General features: G+C 33.5%; 3 protein-coding genes and 1 pseudogene across 4 annotated transcripts; 2 read left to right on the top strand and 2 right to left on the bottom strand.

Moving 5' to 3' along the window:
- Positions 1–4,104: 4,104 nt before the first annotated feature.
- LOC133673108 (uncharacterized) lies at positions 4,105–11,863 on the bottom strand. Its single transcript, XM_062093760.1, has 13 exons — positions 11,654–11,863; positions 11,404–11,562; positions 9,695–9,946; positions 9,461–9,580; positions 8,750–8,830; positions 8,354–8,449; positions 7,793–7,891; positions 7,449–7,502; positions 7,156–7,359; positions 6,210–6,335; positions 5,806–5,871; positions 5,094–5,390; positions 4,105–4,903 (listed from the first exon to the last, which is right to left on the bottom strand). Exons 1-13 carry the CDS (start codon positions 11,714–11,716, stop codon positions 4,427–4,429), a joined length of 2,094 nt encoding a protein of 697 aa, XP_061949744.1. The 5' UTR covers positions 11,717–11,863; the 3' UTR covers positions 4,105–4,426.
- Positions 11,864–15,797: 3,934 nt separating this feature from the next.
- Positions 15,798–17,982, top strand: LOC133672880 (protein WALLS ARE THIN 1-like). The gene is made up of 6 exons (XM_062093436.1): positions 15,798–16,148; positions 16,256–16,318; positions 16,413–16,529; positions 16,620–17,022; positions 17,190–17,341; positions 17,469–17,982. Exons 1-6 carry the CDS (start codon positions 15,928–15,930, stop codon positions 17,641–17,643), a joined length of 1,131 nt encoding a protein of 376 aa, XP_061949420.1. The 5' UTR covers positions 15,798–15,927; the 3' UTR covers positions 17,644–17,982.
- A 710-nt stretch (positions 17,983–18,692) lies between these two features.
- On the bottom strand, positions 18,693–20,377 carry LOC133672569 (purple acid phosphatase-like; annotated as a pseudogene).
- LOC133672541 (protein RTE1-HOMOLOG) lies at positions 20,184–21,634 on the top strand. Of its 2 annotated transcripts, none has more exons than XM_062092982.1 (3): positions 20,184–20,338; positions 20,571–20,864; positions 21,043–21,634. In XM_062092982.1, exons 2-3 carry the CDS (start codon positions 20,574–20,576, stop codon positions 21,463–21,465), a joined length of 714 nt encoding a protein of 237 aa, XP_061948966.1. In that variant the 5' UTR covers positions 20,184–20,338; positions 20,571–20,573; the 3' UTR covers positions 21,466–21,634. The 2 variants fall into 2 exon arrangements, with proteins under 2 accessions (XP_061948966.1, XP_061948965.1); XM_062092981.1 differs by having other exon boundaries at positions 20,294–20,452.

Below are 21,634 nucleotides of genomic sequence, written 5' to 3'. Positions count from 1 at the left end.
CTGATAATGACGACGACTCTACGAGCTAACTATACAATGAATTGTAGGCTGCCTTTACAGGAAGCATTATCATAATAAGTGAAAGAACATGGGAGTCATCTTTGCCACTCGTGTGGTGGGTTAGCCTCTGACCCCAGAGGCGTATTACATCAGCACCTGACTTGCCTATTTCAGTTCCCATCTCAAGTTCAAAGTTTTAGGCGGATGGCTACACGGCCACATTGCTGTGATCAAGAGGTTCTTGATGATCCTTCCATGCGTGTCTTTGGTTCAGGGATCCAAGGAGTTGTGTAGGGTTACTTTAGCCCATCATGAGCTACAAATCCAGTTAAATTATGATTTCGGAGGAAATTCTCTAGGAGATCTACCAATAACTAGTTCGAGTCTCTCTTTCTATCATGCTTTTGGGAAGTTGAACCGATCGAGTGGTTTCATATTTGGATCCACAGTCTCTTCGACGAGCTAGCTACCTGCCCACCGAGAGAAATTTCCATGGCTTCCCTGGCATGACCTAGCTAGTTGTAATGACCTAGTTGTGGTGGTCTCCGCATACATGGTGCCCAAGCTTCAAGTCTTTAAACTGATCGATCCCCACTATAGTAATCAAGGCTAAAAATAATGAAGTAGCTAGGGTAATTGACTTGCTCGTCCTTGTGCCTAATTCACTTTACTAGCTAGCACTATTATGGAGTAATTATAGTGATGTGGACGTGATTGTGCTTTACATTCGGCTAGTTTTTGGTTTGAGATCAAAAGTCATGTCCAAATCCAAAATTCCTAATCCTTATGATTAAGTCAAATTAAAAAAACTCGCTTAACCAAAACATTAAGATAGCAATCTTAGTTGACTCAACATCAGCTGGCAACCATCTAAAAGTCTTGATCAGATTAATCACACATTTATGATCGATTTAGGGTTTCTAGCAAAAAATCAAAATCAAAATCAATGAGGTTTTTTTTAAAAAAAATATTTACAATTTGTTTTCTAAATGATCTTTGTCAATCAAGTCTGATGCATTAAGTATTACTTAATCTTAAGTATTGCTATATATATTTCCATTTGCATTTGGTTTATTAAATTTGATCTAAGAAAAATCTTATTAATCTTCTGCGATGAATTATGAATTATTTGAAAGTTACTATATTTCTTTAATTCTTATTATATCAAAATAATATTTTTTAATTTTTAATATTAATGTATTAAAATGATTTAAAAAATAAGTTAAACAATAAAAACAAATACATATTATCTAATCTCTTGCTTATCAATGGTATTAAATGCCAATGAGTTCTTAATTTAATCTGCAAGATTAATTGTCTTCTTTCCTTAATAATATATTTTCTTCAAAGGGGTCTACCTCTCCTTTGTATAATAATAATAATAAAAAAAAGGGTTAATGTTTGCGAGGTTATTTACTCTTCACTTCGTGTTTAAAACGTTTTTTTTAAAAAAATATTTTATACGACTTTGTTACATCATACTGTTAGGACCGGTGAGTAAGGATGTTAAATGTTATCATTGAGTGTAAAATTAACATGAAATGCGTCCAATTCAATAAAAACTACAAAAAAAAAGGATTAATGATAAATAAACGAACGGGAAAAAAATTGAATATGTTTTTTTTGTGTATATATTATGATTTGAATTGGAGATACAAAAAAAAACTAGGAAAAAATGAATTAAAAAAAAACTCTAGAAAAGTAAGAGGAAAAGAAAATGAATTAAAAAAATGGCAAAGAAATGTCGTAGTATATAGGTTTTCAAAAGAATAAAAACTACCGCAATATAATCACAATTTGTTTGTTTTTTTTTCTAATTTTCATTGTTTTTCAATTAAAAGTATACGATATTCCAAAAACGAAATAAGCTTTTTCTGGGTGTCATCCGATTTTATTTATTTTCACTTTTTTTTCTAATTTTATTACATTTTCAGTTGATTTGTTTAATATTTTATTGGATTGGACACATGACAATTTTGTATACTTCACGACAATGTTTAATATCATTGATTCTATAGAAAGAGATAACAAAGATAAAAAAAAAAACAAATATTTATAAGAATAACAATAATAAAAAAGAGTAGAGAAACATTTTAAACAAACGAAAAAAAAACTATAGAGGAACCTTCAAGCATTAACCCAAAATGATAATGATAAAAAAGAAAATTACAATATATAGCAACACAATTCTTCAGCCTTCACTTAATAGAATTTTACAATTACAAAGATAAAGCTAAACGTCCATGGATTGATTATCAAAAGTCCTAAAGTGGAGATGTACATCGTTTTCATGACAAAAGATCAACGAGTAAATGATTACCTCAACCTTATAGTTATAGTCTAGAAACAAACACATGGCACCCCATAATTTAGGCTATTAAAATAAATCAAAGTATTATTGACACTAATTGTAGTCTAAGTACGTTCCTAAGATTGTGCTTGATTTTGAGGTGTGAATTTGTGTTTTTAAAGTGTTTTTTTTTAATTTTAAAAAATAAATTAATATTTTTTATGTATTTTTAATGATTTTAATATGTTAATATAAAAAATAATTTGATATATTTTTAATTAAAAAAACATTTATGTGATATTATCAAACACAATACACTAACGTTTGATATTATGATAGCGATTGTTTTTTATAATAATTTAAAAATATTAAAAAATTATTATAAAACAAAAAAAATAATTTAAAAATATATAAAAAATTATTATAAAACAAATAAAAAAATATATCTTTTAAAAAAACAATATCACCGCAAAGAAAAACGCAGACGATGTCTATGAAAATAATTGAAGAGCAAGTATAGGCGTGTAGGAGAAATGAAGGGGTTGTCACCGATGGAACTTTCATCATTTCGAAGGTTGCCTCGATTGGACAAGCAAAGCATAAATACCATCCAATATAACCCTTTGTCTCGGTGCTTGGTGAAAGTGATGCACCGCCTAAAATAGTAAGATGGCACCATCACCCTTTTTTTCTCACATCCATTCTCTTTTCTCACATTATATTTTATATTAATATATGCTCATCATGCCACCATCAAACCCTTTTCTTCTCGCAAATAGTGCCCTGGTTTTTTTAATGTGCCTAATTTTCAATTGATGGTCTAATCCATTTTGCATAACTGTCTTGATTGAACCTGGCGGTGTTCTTTATTGGTTAGAACTTGGCATCCACCTCTAGAGCTCATGGAGGGTAGAATTAGCATGTCAAAGTGCCCCGTTTGATTGCACGGCCAAGCCACACTAAAAGCATCATTCGATGTTTTTAATGCGGCCAACCGTGCATGGCAGCCTAATGATGTATAAATATACTTTTAGAACATGAGTTTCCAACTAGTGGCAATTCCTAACAAAGCAAGAAAGAAAAAAGGGCACGAATATTTGTAGAGCAAAAAAAAGAAAGAGGGTGGAATATTTGGAGTTTCAATTTTCCCATGAGACTGCCAGGCAGAGAGGGAACAACATGCATCAAAGAAGGTTGCTTCACATGAGGGGCAAGTTCATGTTGTTGATGCTCCTTTTCTTGTTTACTACCTAGATTTCATTTGATTGAAAAGAAAAACGAAAACAAAAAAAAAAGGAATTCTCAATCTGTGCGTGGCTGGCAATCATTTGACATACCAGTTAGCCCAGTACCCCACTACACAAGTTAATGCCCTTGTCACCATGTCCATCACCGTACAGATTACAGTCCCTAAGATGGTGTCTTCTAAGTTCTTAACCATTAAAAGGGTTCTTGAAGGTCCTGTTCTGAATTCAATTAAATACGTAAATCTTACTCACCTCACAGCACTAGATCTCTTTTCGTTGATGATGGATGTCCCTTCCTATCCTTTTGACCGACAGCCCTAGGAATCCACCAAGTACGAACTTGTTAGCTCAATGCTTACCTTTCCAGTTTAAAATAAGAACATTTTTTTGCTTTATTAAAGGACATCGAGAAGGATGCAAAAGTGTGTTTTCTGCACAATCAAACGAAGAAAGCAAACCTCTCGTTATCACTCTAGCTTGATGACAGACAATGCATTCAAGACCATCATCCAGGCAGATATTTCTGACAGTGATTTGCAACGTTTAAGATGTAAGGTAAATAGGAAATGTCCGAAGCAAAAATGAAAAGTTGCTTTCACTACAAGTTTATACAAACATTTCCTAAAATCCATGTAAAACTCAGTCAGAGGAGTCCCCGATGTTAACAGTACACATTTTACAGTAAGATCTGGGGGATATTCAGGGGAAGGATATCAATCCTATGAAGCCCATCGAATCCTTTTAACCCTTTACCTCGCATTTCTTAAATCAGTTGCCTGTTAGGCGGATTAAAAGGACTGTTCGACGACTGTACCTCGATGCCCAATATTTTTTTCCTTTTCTTTCAAAGGCCAAATGATCTTCAGTATCACAAGTATAAAACTGTCTTTCATCGAAGACCAGATGAAGCGCGTGGTTTCCCCTTTATGGAGTTTATGTGTTGGGTGACAAAGATAACTCCCATCACAATTAAAAGGCAACCGACCAGAGTGCTGAAGAAGAGGGCACCTGGTGACCTAGTCTGGACAAAGCCATACACCCCATTTGATGTCACAACAATTAGGTCAGTAAGGCCGTCATTTGTGAAATCCTCACAGATCAGAGCATGGGTGGGTGGTGCAGGAAGATCAAACGATGTCTGGACACTACCTCCAGGAGATATAACTGCAGCCTCTTGATCACCAGCTGCGAGGATCATTTGTTGATTGTCATGTGCACGCAAAGTGAATGCCTTTAATGTGGGGACCACCATACCACCTTCCATCATCCCTGATGGAGAAGGAAGATTTGACCATGTAGCGCCTGTCAGTATTTGCCATTGCCAAACAGCATCGTGGCCATGCAGGCCAGGAGAGTATGATGTCACCTGAAAGAAATGGTACACTTCTCAATCTTGTTGCAATTAACAGGGCAAAGGCACGAGTGTGTTTACTACAGCATTTGACCACCTCCCCCCCTCTCCCAAAACCAAAGAGCTGATTTTAAATCAGATACTACAGTAAAGGTGATGGACAAACACTATCTAGACAAGAAGCTAGGTCTAGATTAGAACATACCTCCCCTCGATTTGTTAAGAAGACAACATCACCATGACTCCCCTTGCGATGCCTATGGCCATCACTTCTTGGGATGAGAATAGGGGTTGCCACCTCTAAAGAAGATACATCAGTTCGACCAAAATTTCTGCCGAAATCTCCATGTTGGAACAAGTTAAATGGCGAATGATGACATATAGAAGCATTAAAAAGTTGCTCTCGTACTGGTACACCTGAAGTTGCAACAGCCCAACAAGGTTGCAGCACTTCCATTGCTCCACTAACTACAGTCTTCTCAGCTCCATTTCCCCCAACAGCCTGAAAAGAGGAAATGTTAACCATTATAATGAACACACGTATATCAAGCAATTTTACCCACCCCCACCACTTATTTATAAGCAAAAGAAAAGGTTAAACAAATATAGTTCTCTGATTGGCCATGGATCTAAAACAGTGAATAGCACAGATGTATACAGTTGACATTTCTCAATCTCATTTTTAATTACCAATCACAACAAGCTGTATTGCTGTGGTCTGGGTAAAATGAGAAATGTTTTTGTGGCACATAAACAACAACATTCATGACCAGTGACGAAGATATATGGCATATTATGTAATAAATATTTTAGAAAGAGCACATTTGGAATGTTGAACATAATCCACGAGACAGTTAAGAATAAACTCATAGTTTTCATTTATGAATTGCCTTAGATGAAAAAAAACAATTGCACACCTGGACATGATCTAGGACTCCATCACCGTTGATATCAGCATGAAGGCCACCTTCTTGAAGATGAAGCTGATTGCAGCAATGAATTTCATAGAACTTGTTAGAACTGCCTTGATAATTAATATAATAAGCAGTCGAAATTGTTTCAGTTAACAGAGCACATTCAACTTTCATTTCACCTGAATAAGCAGTGGGTGATACAGCACAAGGGTTTCTAAGAACAAATCTCTAAAAGAAAAGGGCTGGGCATTCTTGCTGTAATAGCAACATTTATGTCTGATATAGTGTTTAACAGCAAGAAGATGGCCAACGCATAACAAGTGAGCCATTTACCAGCTATCAATAGCTATAAAATATTCTTCCAAATAAACTACATGATGGCACAATGTCACATTTTTAACATTTACCTTACAAAGGGTGCGGCCAGATGCCAAATGAATAGCTTCTATCCCTTCTTTTTGGTGAGCCACAACAACATTAGGAACCCACCAAAGCTGAGTGTAGTTTGTTATGGTAGGAATATATTGTGATGGCTGCAGCAATGAAGTATAACAAACAATCATCATTATCAAACAATGGATAGGTAAATTTTTTGGTTGACTCGTACAGATTTGGTGCACTGCAACACAATGCCAACATATAGCAAAGGTAAGCTAGAAATTGCCTATGGAACTCTATTTGTTTTTCACCAAAGATCTTCTTTCAACGAGTAAAAGATTCATATAAAAGCACAAAACAAGAATGGGGAAACAATCACTCCAGAAAAGTTTCAGACCTAATTCTTAAACACTTGATAGAATAGACACGGAGTTATTCAAATTCACAATTCACAAACATTAGCAACACAATGCCTTTCCAAACAATGGTAAAGTTAAATCCACATCACTTCTTGTTCTGGTACCAGTATTTCCAACTAAGGGGAGTTACTATTTCAGTAGCCTCCAACCATACTACAGAATAGGAAGCAGATATGTTTTTTCAAAGGATTTCACACTTGAGTGGTAAAAAAATTGTATCTTAGACACGTCATCACGATTTCAAATTGCATGGAGGAAAAGATAAAAAATAGCCAAATTTTAATGTGGAAAGTAAAGCAGATTATTTAAATGAAGCATGGGATTACATGTTAAAAGGTACAAGCATGAATACATGACATATTTTGATCCTCTTTCAAAGGCATGTGATGTGTAATAAATTCTACCTAAGCTTTTGGAGCAAAGATATAACCATCCAGGAAGAAAGCTGATGGCATATGATGGAGGTTGCTATTGGCAAGAATCCAGGGTCATTGACATGGAGCATAAATAGTTCAAAATCTTGTATAAATGCATTACTGAGGTGGTCAGATCTTACCTTCTTTGATTTTGTTGAGCTAGCATATTTTGCAGCTTTCCCAATCAGGTTTGAAATTTTCTTTGTCGTGTCTTTTCCAGGAGGATGGTTTTCCTCAGGCTTGTGGAAAGGGTAGTTTGAGTTCTTTCCATTTGATTTTTTTGATGTTTTTCTTTTGTGGCGCCTAAAGTGTGATAGCTGCAACACAGTATCTTCTCTCCTATCCTGACATAAAGATGAAGGAATGCCCGGTGAACAACTCCCTCATAACAAAAACATGATCATAAATTAATTGGATTAAGAAACATAATTACCCAGTGATGTGGCATAACTCCAAGGATTGATTCCCTAAACTCCCTGCATTCAAACTAAGGAGTAACATGCCTCAGAAAGCTTATCTTAAAGAAAAATCATCAGTGTAAATGGAGATAATCTGAAGCTTATCCTCTTTTTCTAAGTAAATCTTTTAGCGGGGTTCATTTTAGTTTTTTTTTCTTTTCTCTTTTCTTTTTTGGGGGTGTGGGCATGAGTTGAAATTGACTTGAAAGCAATCTAAACTTAATGACATTCTCTTTGACAATTATGAAAGATAAATTCTTCTAGATTTTATCAATAACAAGAATGTATGGTTTTTTATCTGCATTGAGTTGAAAGCTACCTCTCCAGGATGACGACTGTTTAAAGCATGCACATCAAGCTTGTAGTTATGCTGTGGAATCAACTGTGATGCAGCATCTGAAGACTGTGCTTCAATGTTCTACATACACCAAAACAGAAACCTCAGTAACACAAAGGGAGAATACATTTCATAGCAGAACCATAGAAATACTAATGAACTATGTTCGAATACGGATGACACCTGCCCAGATTAATGCTCTCAAATTATCATAGAATTTCAGAACCCACGTGGTTGATGCATTAGAGCACACATTCGTAGGTATTTTACAGCATAAACCCATTTGGAGCACTCCTCATTTTGTTCAATTATCACTTATGATAATATATAGAACACATAAAACTTAAAGTTCTTTGAAGGACAAATGGAATTTGTGCATGACTCAGCAGCAACTTACCAAGTCATTCACAACCATGTGAATAAAAAGCAAGAATCATGAATCAGGAGGACAGTTCATATAACAATTGACACTGAAATTAGTAATACCCACCATGAGATTCGATGCAAGAAAACTAAAGAACAAGTATACAGAATTTAGGTCACCTCATTCTTTCTACTCCATCGAACGGTACCAGTTCGACCAGCAAAAGCATACAAGGCAAAATGGCGTAAATTCACAGTTCCAGAGTTCTCTGATGGCTACAAAGGATACAAAAATCAATGTGTTAATACCCAGCTGCCAGCAATAAATGAAAAGGAGAATGACATGAACTTACACACAAAATTTAGTAGGTTGGCCCATTATGGATCAACAAATACCATCACTTCAGGATGTTTTCAATAGTAAATACTAATGTCCTGATAGTTGTTGCTAGGTTTAAACAACAATAGATATAGCTTCTTTTTTTTCTTTTTTTTTGGAAAGAACAATAGATATAGCTGCAAGGCTGTAAATCACATTATCAAAAGAATACATGAATAAGCCATAAATGTCCATACCTCTTTCTCACCAGCACTTCTTCTATGCTGCTCAGCATTTTTCTCTGCCATGCCGATTTCTTCAAAAGGATCTAAATAATTCTGAGATGGCAACATAAAAGGCATACATGAGTGCATTGTATAGGAATGAAATTCATGACACTAACATCATACAATCTAACAGCACATCTATAAAATAGCTGATGCGAACAAGTTGTGGAAGGAAGCTTGGTTTCTATCTATCAAAAAACATAAGATTACAGACTCAAAGATTCTACAATCTAAATTAAGCACAAGAACAGCACTTAGAAAAGAAAATTGATGAAGCAAGCCTGAGCTTATTTCAAACCTCAACATGCCAAAAAACTTTATTCATTCCTGTGAGGTTTTAAGGAAAACTAGCAATATTAGGAGATGCTTCCCAAGCATCAGATTTCCACAGCTGTGAAGTATTAATTCCAATTCTACCTTGAAAAAATTGAAGCCAATACATCAAACATGCTATTAAGTCATTGGTAATCATTAAAATCAGGATTATGATATATGTTCCCATGTTTAAGATTTAAATGCATAAACAAGGGAAAAAGGTTTTGAACCATGTAATTAACTTTCGAACACAAATAAGTAAGTACTTCTCATAAGACAATTTCTTTTTCCCAATAAGACAATCAAGTAACTGGAAGTTGGATAAATGTAAGAAATACTAGGAATGAAAAATCACAACTAACATACATGTGGCTGCACTTCCATTCTCCCACCAATAATAACCAATCCCATATCCCCATGCTTCAACGTATAGTTACTTATTGATATTGCAATCTCCCTATGATGTGCATTATGTGGAAAATCCTCCTGTACCAAAAACAAAAAGCCAACTTATTTCATTTTGCAAGATGGACAAATAAAATGGGAAATAGCAAGCACGCAAATACTCAAAACTACTAATGATATAAACTTTCACACAACCTGCACATTAGTTTCCCAAAGCTTCTTAAGGTTATGATCAAAGCACATAACAGACCACCCTGAAGTAACAACAACCAAAACTTGCTTTAACGGGTGTCCTTCCTTATATCTCCTCTCAATAACACCAGTTGCCATAGCTACTGCACGTCTACCAGTCGCAACCCGTGTTTTATCAGGCAATAGTGATAGTTCCGTTAACAATCTCGCTTCACTAAACCCCTCATCTACTCGCCTTGAATGTGGCTCCAATACCTATACACATACATACAAGCACAAACTCACAACTAATAACATAAAAAAGTGTCATCAAAAGAACACCACACACTCGTTCTGAAAAAAAGAACAAAATTAAGCAACTGTAGTTTTCACAATTTGTGAAAAATATTAAATTGAAATAAATACACAAAACTGACAATAAATACATGAACCACATGCCATCCCTTTCAAAATCAGGCAGTTTCCAAAAACATTTGCAAAAAACATTATCAAAAGAGATGCATTTGGCAGCTCTAAGTTAAAAGTTAGTATTTTATCTTCTTTATTAACTTTCCATGTCAGCAACATTATTCATTATGTGGATTTAAAAAACAAATTTCTAGGGTTATGTTGTTTAAAATGCGTCGCCCCAAAACAAGATAAATAAACTGCCTCTATCTTCCATTTCTTTCAAAAGAAAGACTTGGTCTTTCTTTTTTTTCTTTTCCTTCTCTCAATGGTACTTTTCCTATTGAGAAATCTTTTCAAACTCTAAAGAAATGAAATGATTTTCCCTTCCAACCTTTTTATTAATTTTTTGCAACCTCCTCTTTCTGGTTTATTTGCAACAACGCCTCTTTTATGGTTTGTTTGACTCAATGTATCCTGTCATTTTATTTGTTACAAGTGAACGGGTGTTTATAACTATAACTGTTAGATTGAGTTCTTTTAAAGGATACATATGCAGGCACAATAGGTATGCAAAAGAAATTTCAAATCAGTTTCTCTTTATCTCTTCTCTTCCTCCGCCATTACAAAAACAAATTACACAAGTTACACATAAAAAAATTATCATTATTTCATTTTTATTTCATTTTTTCTTGGAATATATGGTTGATTTGGGAGTAGAACTAATATGCACTACATGACGAAGCAGCAACCATGAGAGAGATCTCTATAGATTTAGTTTTCCTTCTAACGTTTTCATGCTTTAAATTATAATTTTAGTTTACTTACTACTAAGAGGTTGTTAATTATACTATGTAAAGGCCTCTTAATCATAACATCCTTGGTGGGTCTCATAGAAAGAATGATATTGAGAAGGCAACACAAGAGCTCTTAGAAGCAGTGGTGGCAAGATGTGATTTTTCTTTCGTTTACAACTTTTTTCCTCCTTTTTTCGGTTAAAGTAATGGATGTATGTGTGAAAAAAAAATAATGTTATAACGGATTACACATACAAATAACATCTTGATGTTCAGGGTAAGCATGAATAAATCATTGCTAATATTGATAAGCATAGTCAAGCGCCAAGTACGGTAGCATACCATACACTTGGATCCACGATTACAAAATTAAATAATGCTATTTGCAATTTTTAGTTTATTTTTACTAATATTTGCTTAACAAAGGTCATGCATAGTAGAAAAATGTTGAGATATATAAATTAGTATATTCACGTAGTTTATGTAAAGCATTCATCACATGAGTTTCTTAGTTATAGTTAATCATACCTGGATTTTGGCGTCGTGAGTGGCAACGAGGACTTCTTTCTTGCCGTCGCCGTTAAGATCGGAAACAATCGGCGGGGGGAGACGGTCGGTCTCGTATTTGATTGGATAATCGTCGGTTAAATGGAACCATGCCTCTCTAAAAGAGAAATCTCCTTCGTGCTGTATATAAAAACAAAGAATTAGTGTTAGTTAGGGTTAGAAATAGCGATTGCTGAGAAAATTTGGGGGTTAGGGTTTAGAGAGAGCAGACCTGGAGAGAGAAGAAGATGGCGAAGGCGGAGAGCATGAGAATGGCTAGATCGCGTTTTCTCATTTCGAAGGAAATTCGATTCTCTTCTTCAGTTGATAGATCAAGAGTGAATTTTGATCACTCCATTACAGCTCTCCGTGATGATGCAGAGCAAGAACAAAAATGAAAAAAACTGGAGCTTCGGGTTCGTACTAAACCGTGTCAGAAATTTAGCTGACTAGAAAGGTTTTTTCTTAAAATGTTAAACTACACGTCGTTTGGAAATGGATAAAGTTTATGGAACGTTTGAAACGACATGTCTTCTGTCATAATCGTATGAGAATTGAGACCCCACTCCGGCCTAATGACTGGGTTGCTGGTCAGGGTTTTGGCCATTGGATAAACCCAGTTTTTTGTTTTTTTAAAAAAGAAAATATGAATAAAACAATTTTAAGTTTTTATTATTCATTTTGTCTAAAAACAATGTTAGAGATTAATATGCTTTTTAAAATAGTTTTTTTTTAAAAAATTCTATTAAAAAAAATTTATATATTTTTAACATTAACATTAAAAATCATAAAATATTAAAATAATACTAATTTAATAATTTTTTCAGTCAAAAATATTTTTAAAAAGTATTTAAGAGTTTGTTTGTTTTTATTTTAAAAAAACACTTTTAAAAGAAATTGAAATTTTTTTATTTTTTATTTGCTTGAAATTAAATATATTTTTATATTTTTGAATTATTTTGTTATGCTGATATTAAAAATAAATTTTAAAAAATAAAAAAATTATTATTTTAATATATTTTTAAATAAAAACACTTTACAAAATAACTATTATTATAATACCATCTAAAAAAACATAGGGGTGGCAAACATGGTTAGACCATGTTTGGCTTTGATATGAATTGGGTTTTTGCATATAAAATTAAAAAAAAATATTATTTTAATTGTTATAAAATAAAAATTTAAAATGTATTTATCTGTGGATTTTGTGTAAAAAAAAATATAAGTTATTTGACTATAACCAATCAGTTTTTTCTTCGTAGTCAGGCAAAAAATATAAGCAACCACATCACCTTTGTCCACCGTCCAAATATCTACGAAATTTAATTCTGGTTTTGTCTGCAATTCAATCTAGAACAAAAGTATTAATTGATGGCGAAATTAAAATATTTCAAAGTCAGTTTTAATTGAAAAAAATACTAAATTAATATATATTTAAATACTATTTAATAATTATAACATGAATATTAACAAAATATCATACGTCCTTGAAACAATGTAGCGATAGATTTTATTCATTCCATGAAAATCATTATTGAATTGATTAGGGGGTGTTTGATTGCTTGGTAAGTAATTTTATGAAAATTATTTTTTATTATTTTTTATTTATTTATTATTAAAAAAATTGATCAATGAAAAATATTTTTCAGTTAAAGAAAAATTTGGCTTGATTTTCAGAAAAGTGTTTTTCTTTTATTTTAGACAGAAAACACTTTCCAGAAGTCATGAAAAATTTAGAAATATCATATTATTTACTGATTATATCAAATTTGGTCTTCAAACTTATGATTAATATATATTTTGTTTGGATCTTTTTTTTTTAATTTCATCCCTTAAAATTTGATTTAATTTGATTTTTATATTAACTTTGGTTTTTATTTTTATAATTGTTATTTGCTTTTCTCTTATCGTTTTTTAATTAAAAACTTTTATCTATCAAATTTGGCTCTCATTATTTTGATTGTTACTTATTTTATTTTAAATAATTTATGATATTTTAATTATTATTTTTTTAATTTAATCATCTTTCAATTTTTTATTTGTTAGATTTGATCTCTATTATTTTGATTATTATTTATTTTATTTGAGATGATTTATGAAATTAGATTTTTTTTCAATTTCATTCTCATTCAACTTTTTAATTTGTAAGATTTGTTCCTCATTATTTTAATAAATTTTTTTTAAAAATAAAACATTAATAAGCTGTTTTCCAACCTATTTTCCATAACATAATCAAACACTAGAAATTGTTTTCCAACTTATTTTCCATAACACTACCAAATATCAAAAAATAATTTACTTTCTAAGAATTCACTCTTCAAGAAAATTATTTTCTAAAAGGAAACTATTTTTTAGGAAACAAACAGGGTAGTGGGGTCTTTTGACAATGTTCACTAGTCATTATCATATTGAACGAAGATAGTTAAGTTTTTTTTATATTCTAAAAATATAGTGAAATAACCAAAATACCATTGAAAATAAAAAATTATAAACTAGCGTTCAAGGGTTTTTTTTATATTTTCATATTGATTTCTTTTGTTATTATTAGGTTAGCTGCATGACAATTTGATATTTTAATAAATATAAAATATAACTAAAAAAAAAAGGTAGTGAAGTTGTGCTCCTGCTCTTCGGGCAGCATATAAGACGCCTCATGACAACTAGAAACCAACTTTTGTGGTGGCGATGGAAGCGTCACACTGATATCTTCTTTTTAGGATGTCGCATGATGGTGATGGAGTGATGATGTAACCTTAATGACCTATTTTTTACTCCTCCCACTTTCCTCTCTCCTCCCTTTGAAAATCAAGCTAGTTATTCAAATTTTCAAAGTTATCTTTTTATTTATTGAGATGTCAACTTCAATTTTTTTTTATTTTGATTTATAATTGTTGTTCTTGATTTTTTTGTAAAATTTCAATTTATTTTCAATCTCATCATTAAATTTCTATTTTTGATGTCATTTTTTTAATTTGATCCTCATTCTTTTTATTTTTTTGTTAAGTTAATTTTTCTTTTCAATTTCACCCTTCAATAAAATTTTTTTGTAGTTGTCCTCAAATTTAGTTTTTTTTATTTCAATTTTAATTGATCCTCATTTTCTTAATTATTATTATTATTGTTTTGGATCTTTTTCTATACTTGATTTTTTTTCAATTTCATCCTTTAACATTTGATTGATCAGGAATTGAGTTTCGTTATTTTTCTAAATAAGTTGCTTCCAACCTAATAACCCGGGTCACTGGTTTGAAAAGTTAACGGGGGTTGATATTTTTTTTACTTATTTTCTTTTTAGATTTCATCATTTAACATTGGTTTTCTTTTTATAAAAAAAACTGAGCCTTAGTGATTATTATTTTTTATAAAACTATCTAGATTTTATAACCTATATTATAAATTTAACAAGTTAATTTGAATTCACCAAATCCTTTTTAAAAGATCCCTTTCTTAAAAAAAATTTTAATTTTTTATCTAGCATGTTTATATATATATATATATATATATATATAAAAGAGTTAAATTATTAAAAAAATATTTTTTAATAAATTAATAGCTGAGAAATATCCAGAGTGCCTTCTAAATGACCATCCATCCGTAAGTCAGCTTAACCCAACTCTCTTTAAGCCAAGTACTAGTTTACTCGAAGATAAGAACAAACTTCATGTGCTTCTACTACACTTAGCTCGTCCATTTTAATGTCGTGAATTTGAAAACATTATCTTTTGAGCACATTCCTCCAAGATCTTATCGCGTTCTCCTCTCTGAAACTAGTCTTTTGCGCACCATTCCTTATATAACCTGATTTTATTTTAAAATATTTTTTTAAAAAAAAATAAAACAATGTTATTTAAATAAAAAATTTAAAACAAAACTTGAAACAAATTTGTTTTAGATAAAAATTAATAAAAAAACCATTAAAGTTGACCTTACTAGATCTCATCTAAATTTAATCAAATCAACCATGTTGTAGGTTAATATTTTAGATTACTCGAGTTTTATCAAGTTAACTACTAACTTGGTTTGGTCAAAGCTAAATTCAGCTGAATTTAATAATTATAGTTGTATGGATTATAACTCAACTTATTTATATCATTCATGTCTTTTTCGGATGAACCAAACAAAATCATGCAGTGCTTGGATGTGGACATGAACACGTAAGACTATACTATTTAATCCATTAATACTGCCTAGTCAGCAGTGACTCACATGGGTTAGTATTTTAGAAAAAAATAAAAAATAACATCTTTGATGCCTCCACCACCCCCCAATAATTTTAAAAAATTTCTTCAATTTTTCCCAAAAATATTATGAGAGGAAAATTGAGATTTTTTTTTTAAAATAATTTGATAGCTTCACAAAGCATTGATATTAAAACCTTAGCCTTTTTGTGGGACACATGAATACCAAATCAGATCGACTTGTTCTCCATCTCAAGGGGCAAGTAGGCACCTGCAACAAGTCTACAAGTACCGCAGTTATAACACTGATCTTAATTTTTCTGCTTCAATGGCAGCGCCTGGTACTTCTGCATCCACTAAGAGGATGTTTGCAGTGTCTGAAGGTGCCAGGCTGCACATAGCCATGACAATCTTTCAGTTTGGTTATGCAGGGAACCATGTGATCATGAGAGCTGCACTTAACATGGGTGTAAGCAAGCTTGTTTTCCCCATTTATAGGAATATTATTGCTCTGGTTCTGCTGGTTCCCTTCGCTTATTACATAGAGAGGTATGTGGTTAGACTATATACTAGTATGCATTTTTGAGATGCATGGATAATTTCAGATCCGCCCAGGTTTCTAATTCGCTTACAATTTTTGTTTCTTGTTGATGTAGGAAAGACAGGCCAACACTAACCCTTTCTCATCTGATACAGTTCTTCCTCCTTGGATTTCTAGGGTAAAATATTATGGATATCATAAATTTTTATACGGAAAATTTTACATAATTCAACTTCCAGTTCTTCCTCTGAAAGATGTTTCTATTGTGACAGGATAACACTCAATCAAGGATTCTACCTTTTTGGTTTGGACAACACCTCACCTTCATTTGCTTCTGCTACAGAGAACGCTGTGCCTGCTGTGACCTTTATCTTGGCCACCTTACTCAGGCAGGAATATATAGCTTATCGTACCTCCTAAATGACTTCAGCGATTTGAATATACTGGTTTGATGTTGTTGTACATGCTTTGTTTTGCAGATTAGAGCAAGTTCACCTGAACCGTAGAGATGGCATAGCCAAGGTGCTTGGTACTCTAACTTCCTTCATTGGGGCTTCTGTCATAACTCTTTATAAGGGACCAACAATATATAGCCAAAATCCACCTTCAGACCAATCAGATTTGATGTTTGCATTAGGAGATGCCAAGGAAAAGAACTGGGCCTCGGGTTGTATCTGTTGTTTTGGCCATTGCCTATGTTGGGCGAGCTGGATTGTGTTACAGGCAGTTGTCTTGAAGAAGTACCCAGCTCGGTTTTCAGTTTATTCGTTTACTTGCTTCTTCAGTATCTTGCAATTTCTGGCAATTGCAGGCTATTTTGAGAGAGATTCCCAGGCATGGCATGTTCACTCCGTTGGTGAACTCTTCACCATTTTCTATGCGGTTTGTAACGCGAACTGATATCATGATATTCTTTTTTAGCGTGCTTGCTGTGAAACTTCATGATTGCTCTGGTTTTTGAAGGGAATGATACAAGGCATTGGTTAATTTAATATCTCTACTCTGCAAGAAGTTGTGTATGACTAATACAGTTAGACTTGGGGCTGCAGGGGTTGGTTGTCTCAGGGATTGGATTTGCCATACAAATATGGGTCATACAGAGAGGTGGACCGGTGTTTGTTTCAGGCTATCTGCCTCTACAGACCATGCTCGTAGCTGTAATGGCATCTATTGCTTTAAGTGAAGAATTCTACTTGGGAGGGTGAGTTTCATTGTCCAGACAACCAATCAATTTTTTTTCATCTCTTTATATCTTTTTATTTCAGAATCGTCAATCATATGCTATAGAGCTATCATTTGTGAAGTCAGTTAATCAAATATTCTTACAGAATGATTGGAGCAATGCTAATTATAGCTGGGCTTTACCTAGTTGTTTGGGGAAAAAGCGAAGAGACCAAGCTTGCCACAGCAAAGGATGCGGTCATGTTATCATCTGACAACAGTCAGGCAAGATTTCCAGGCAAATCCTCTCTGGTCCAACCGTTACTTAACTCCGGGGAATAATGTGTTAAAAAGCAGTGAAGCACAAATCCCTGAGGCAGCTTTCGGAACAGGGTTATCAGCAGCTTTTGTAAATGAACTGATAAGTTATGGACTCATAAGAGAGTGATTCAATATGGCAAATACGGAACGAGCAAGTGACATCAAAGGACATTCAATCACTGAGAAAGTCGGATGCAATTCATTGATGGACAATTGACTGGTGCTGGAACATTCTGCTGTGCATGCATGGCTCCACTATCAAAGATATTACTGTTAATGAATCAAAGATAAAGCCTTTAACCAATCAGATGTAACATGACTTGATTGAATTCATAGAGTATATATTTTTTCCTTGATCAAGGAGATCTTGCCATTGTAGCTGATATATTGTCTCGTTCTTACTTGGCCATTGGGCATCAAGAAGACACTGTGGTGCCTTAATGCAGCAATCTAGCTATGCTGGATACATAACCTAAAATCAAAACCAGAAACTTGCGCTGAAAAAGAGGAAATTCTAAAGGTGAAGCTTCTAAGTTGAGACCCACTGAAATGTGCAGATTCCCTTTATTCTGTCCTCGTAAAGGACACATCTAACATTTGAACAAACATAGAGGTAATAAGAGCCCAAACAAAGTCCTTTCTTGTAGTTCTTACAACTGCGCTCTTCTGCTGGAAGCCAATGCCTATTGTAAAGCCACAGTGAATCAGCTGCAACAGCTTCGCTGTCGTGGTTCCGGTGCCAAGTATAATAAGCATGAGTCCTATTTTTAATCTCAAGAGTTGCATGTCCGAAGCTTGTTTCTTGAAAGGCAGAGTAATTAGGACGTGGTTCAGTGTAACTAAGTAGAAGATCGATCGGAGCATTAGGCTGCTAGTTACTTTTGTAGGAGTTGGTCATCTGATATGGAACTACAGAGGTTTATTGTGCACCTGTTAGCTATGCCTTCAATGTTTCCACCATCTCACAAGATCGACCTTGTGACCTTGTTTTCGACAAACCATTTTAACAAGTAAATTAGGGTAAAGTCTTGTCTAATAATATATTATTTCCCCTCGAAAGAAACAGAGGAATTAATTGACAAAACAACGAAGGAAACTATTGACATTAATTTCTATACACAGGAAAGGCAACTATTCAAGATATCCTCGATTCACTCTAACGGGCTCAAACCACCACCCTCATGCTTTCTCCTTCCATGTAGTGATAGTTATTGCTGTAGTGCCCTGGAGAGTGAAGAAGAACAATCAGCGATGGAGTCTCAGCTCGATTAATCTTAGGGAATTCTTGTTCAAGTCAATTGTACTGTGGTGTGTATTTACAACACACAACCTCATTCTGTTTCTGCAGAGATGGAAGGCTAAAAAATTATCAGATCAAGAATACAATGACATTCAGAGGGGTCTTATGCCATATGCTAAGTAAGAAGAAAGGACAATAATGAAGGCAGATGCGCTCTTGATGGAATACCAAAGCGGAGATGTGCTTTGCGATGCCCTGTATCTTCACCCTGCAAAAAAATATGAATTTAGGCCATCGTTGTCACAATTAAAACTCGAAACCAGGATTAGTTTTGAGCTGGTCTAATGAATTAGTTTCGCGAACTAAGTATTTCATATCGAGTTATTGAATGGCAAGGCACTGAATTTAAGATGGTCTTACGATCTCTAGAGAAAAAACAAGTTCTTGATTGCCAGCAGTCCAAATCCATGGCTGATATGCAGTGCTCTTTCCAACATAGCGACCCCATGAATTCCACCTCAAATTGTCATGGAATGGATAATATTCTGCATAAGAAAGAAAGATCCCTTTCGGATTGGACCTGTAATGTTCCAATGTGCTATCAGAAACAAATGTCTGTCCCAAATCACCTGCAGAAAAAGAAGTCCATGTTAGAAGACATCATTTCGTATTGTGTTTGTAACTGTGTTTTATTAAAATTTAAATTTTTATTTTTGTTAAAATTAAGTGCTGTTTATACTTTTTGGATCGTTTTGATGTGCTGATGTCAAAAATAATTTTTAAAAAATAAAAAAACATCATTGACATGTATTTCGACACAAAAAATTATTTAAAAAATATCCGCAACCACACTATCAAACACGCTCTAAGTATCATCATACGCCGCGAGTAAATGGAGATAGAAATTAAAATTACTGATACTTGCCAATGATCCCAAATGTTTAATATATAGAATGTATTCTCTCTCTGTTTTTTTTTTCCCCTACGAAAGAGATAGAGTGGCAGTTATGATTATGATTTTTGGCTGTGGATTATTTACTATAGTTTGGTGTATTTTTTAAAGTATTTTATAAAAATATATTTTTTTATTTTTAAAAATTAAATAATTAATTTAAATAAATAAAATCTGAATTTTAACTAATTTATATTTAGAGGGCAATCCCAAATAACTCATCTTAGTTTTATCGGTCAATTCGTTCATCAACTGAAAACTTAGTTTAGATTGAGTTTTAAATTAAATTGGATTTTTTTTTAACCAAAACACTTCCATTTTCATTTGTTTAGAAAAGAAATAACTAGTGCTGATCCGATCTGTGAGTTAATCTGTTCAATCCAAAGCCCGGATCTTAGACAGGGTCAACCCGTCTTTTCAAACTATTAAACCAGCAAAAAAAGAAAAAAAAATATTAAACCGTTGCTCTGTCTCTCTCTGATTGGATCTCTCTTTCGCTTTCTATCTACAAAGGCTAAGCATTTGTAACCTCCCAAATCTCTCTCCATTTACAACATACGCATTTCTTAATTTCCCTTGCTTTTTTTTTTTTAACAAAATCAGATCTGTTAATTCAATCAGTGATTTGTGTTTTCCAGGTCAAGATCTAATCTCGTATAGTTAATTTAGTTGATGTTGTTCTTGCTTATGCAAAGTAATTTTAATTTTAGCTAGGGTTTCTACTTCACCAAATCAGATCGATTGTTTTTTTTGCAGGCGATGGGAGAGAATGTGGGCAAGGGGAATGAGATGAAAATGATGTTTGATGATGAAGATTTTGGAGAGAGTAAGCAGCAGCTGCAGAAGATTGATCCTAGAAAAGCTCGGTTTCCGCATTGCATTGTGTGGACACCGCTTCCTGTCATATCATGGTTGATTCCCTTCATTGGCCATGTTGGTATCTGTAGAGAGGATGGAGTTATTCTGGATTTCGCTGGCCCTAATTTTGTTTGCGTTGATAATTTCACCTTCGGAGCTGTTGCTCGCTACATCCAGATCAACAAAGATAAGGTATAATTCTGTGTTTATTGACCAATTACTTGCATTAATTTGGTGTTTTTAGCTCTGATTAATTTAAGCTGGAGGATATATTGTACAAGGATGTGAGTTGTATGTGTTTAAGTGGATGATTACTTGGTTTTTTGAGCTCTTTTATGTAGTTAATAATCGTTGTGGGAAATTTTGGCAGGACTGTTCCATGTCTCTCCTTCCTACTGTATTCAACAATGGGGATCAATACGAGGATGAACCTGGTACAGATGCGTTGGCGTGGGATGATGCTATACGAAAGGGCACACAGGAATTCCAACACCACTCCTACAGCCTGTTCACTTGCAATTGCCACTCATTTGTTGCCAACAATTTGAACCGATTGGGGTTTCATTCTGGTGGGTGGAATGTGGTGAACCTTGCTACTTTGATTTTCCTCAAGGGTCGTTGGGTGAGTACTGGAGCTATGGTGCGATCTTTCTTGCCATTTGTTGTTGTATGTGGTTTTGGGCTCATATTTGGTGGTATGACCTTTCTAACATTTTTGGCATTCTTTACTTTCCTTCTTGTTGGTTGGTTTCTTCTGGGTACCTATTGTTTCAAGGATTTGATCCAGTTGTAGATTTTATTTTATTTTTTTGTTATTTGATCTTCTTCGTGTATTAGAACCCTAGTTCAGCAAACTTAAGTTAATTAATGTGTATACATAATTGAAATTGTGAAAATATTATATGTAACTCAGCAGACAGATGGATTGAAGGTTTTGATAGTTCAATGCTTCTTTGGTACTA

Source organism: Populus nigra, chromosome 14, assembly GCF_951802175.1.
Source record: "Populus nigra chromosome 14, ddPopNigr1.1, whole genome shotgun sequence".
Classification (NCBI taxonomy): domain Eukaryota; kingdom Viridiplantae; phylum Streptophyta; class Magnoliopsida; order Malpighiales; family Salicaceae; genus Populus; species Populus nigra.
This window is presented reverse-complemented; position numbering and strand designations above follow the sequence as displayed.

Bases quoted from the DNA above. Each gene is read 5' to 3' on its own strand.
- LOC133672541 (XM_062092982.1), top strand. From the start codon at position 20,574: ATGGGAGAGAATGTGGGCAAGGGGAATGAGATGAAAATGATGTTTGAT. The intron at 20,865-21,042 runs GTATAATTCTGT...AAATTTTGGCAG, and splicing joins TCCAGATCAACAAAGATAAG to GACTGTTCCATGTCTCTCCT.
- LOC133672880 (XM_062093436.1), top strand. From the start codon at position 15,928: ATGGCAGCGCCTGGTACTTCTGCATCCACTAAGAGGATGTTTGCAGTG. The intron at 16,149-16,255 runs GTATGTGGTTAG...TTGTTGATGTAG, and splicing joins TTCGCTTATTACATAGAGAG to GAAAGACAGGCCAACACTAA. The intron at 17,342-17,468 runs GTGAGTTTCATT...ATATTCTTACAG, and splicing joins GAAGAATTCTACTTGGGAGG to AATGATTGGAGCAATGCTAA.
- LOC133673108 (XM_062093760.1), bottom strand. From the start codon at position 11,716: ATGAGAAAACGCGATCTAGCCATTCTCATGCTCTCCGCCTTCGCCATC. The intron at 5,872-6,209 runs GTAAATGTTAAA...TGCTGCAATCAG, and splicing joins CTGGCCGCACCCTTTGTAAG to CTTCATCTTCAAGAAGGTGG. The intron at 5,391-5,805 runs GTGTGCAATTGT...TCCTCTTTTCAG, and splicing joins GAGTCCTAGATCATGTCCAG to GCTGTTGGGGGAAATGGAGC.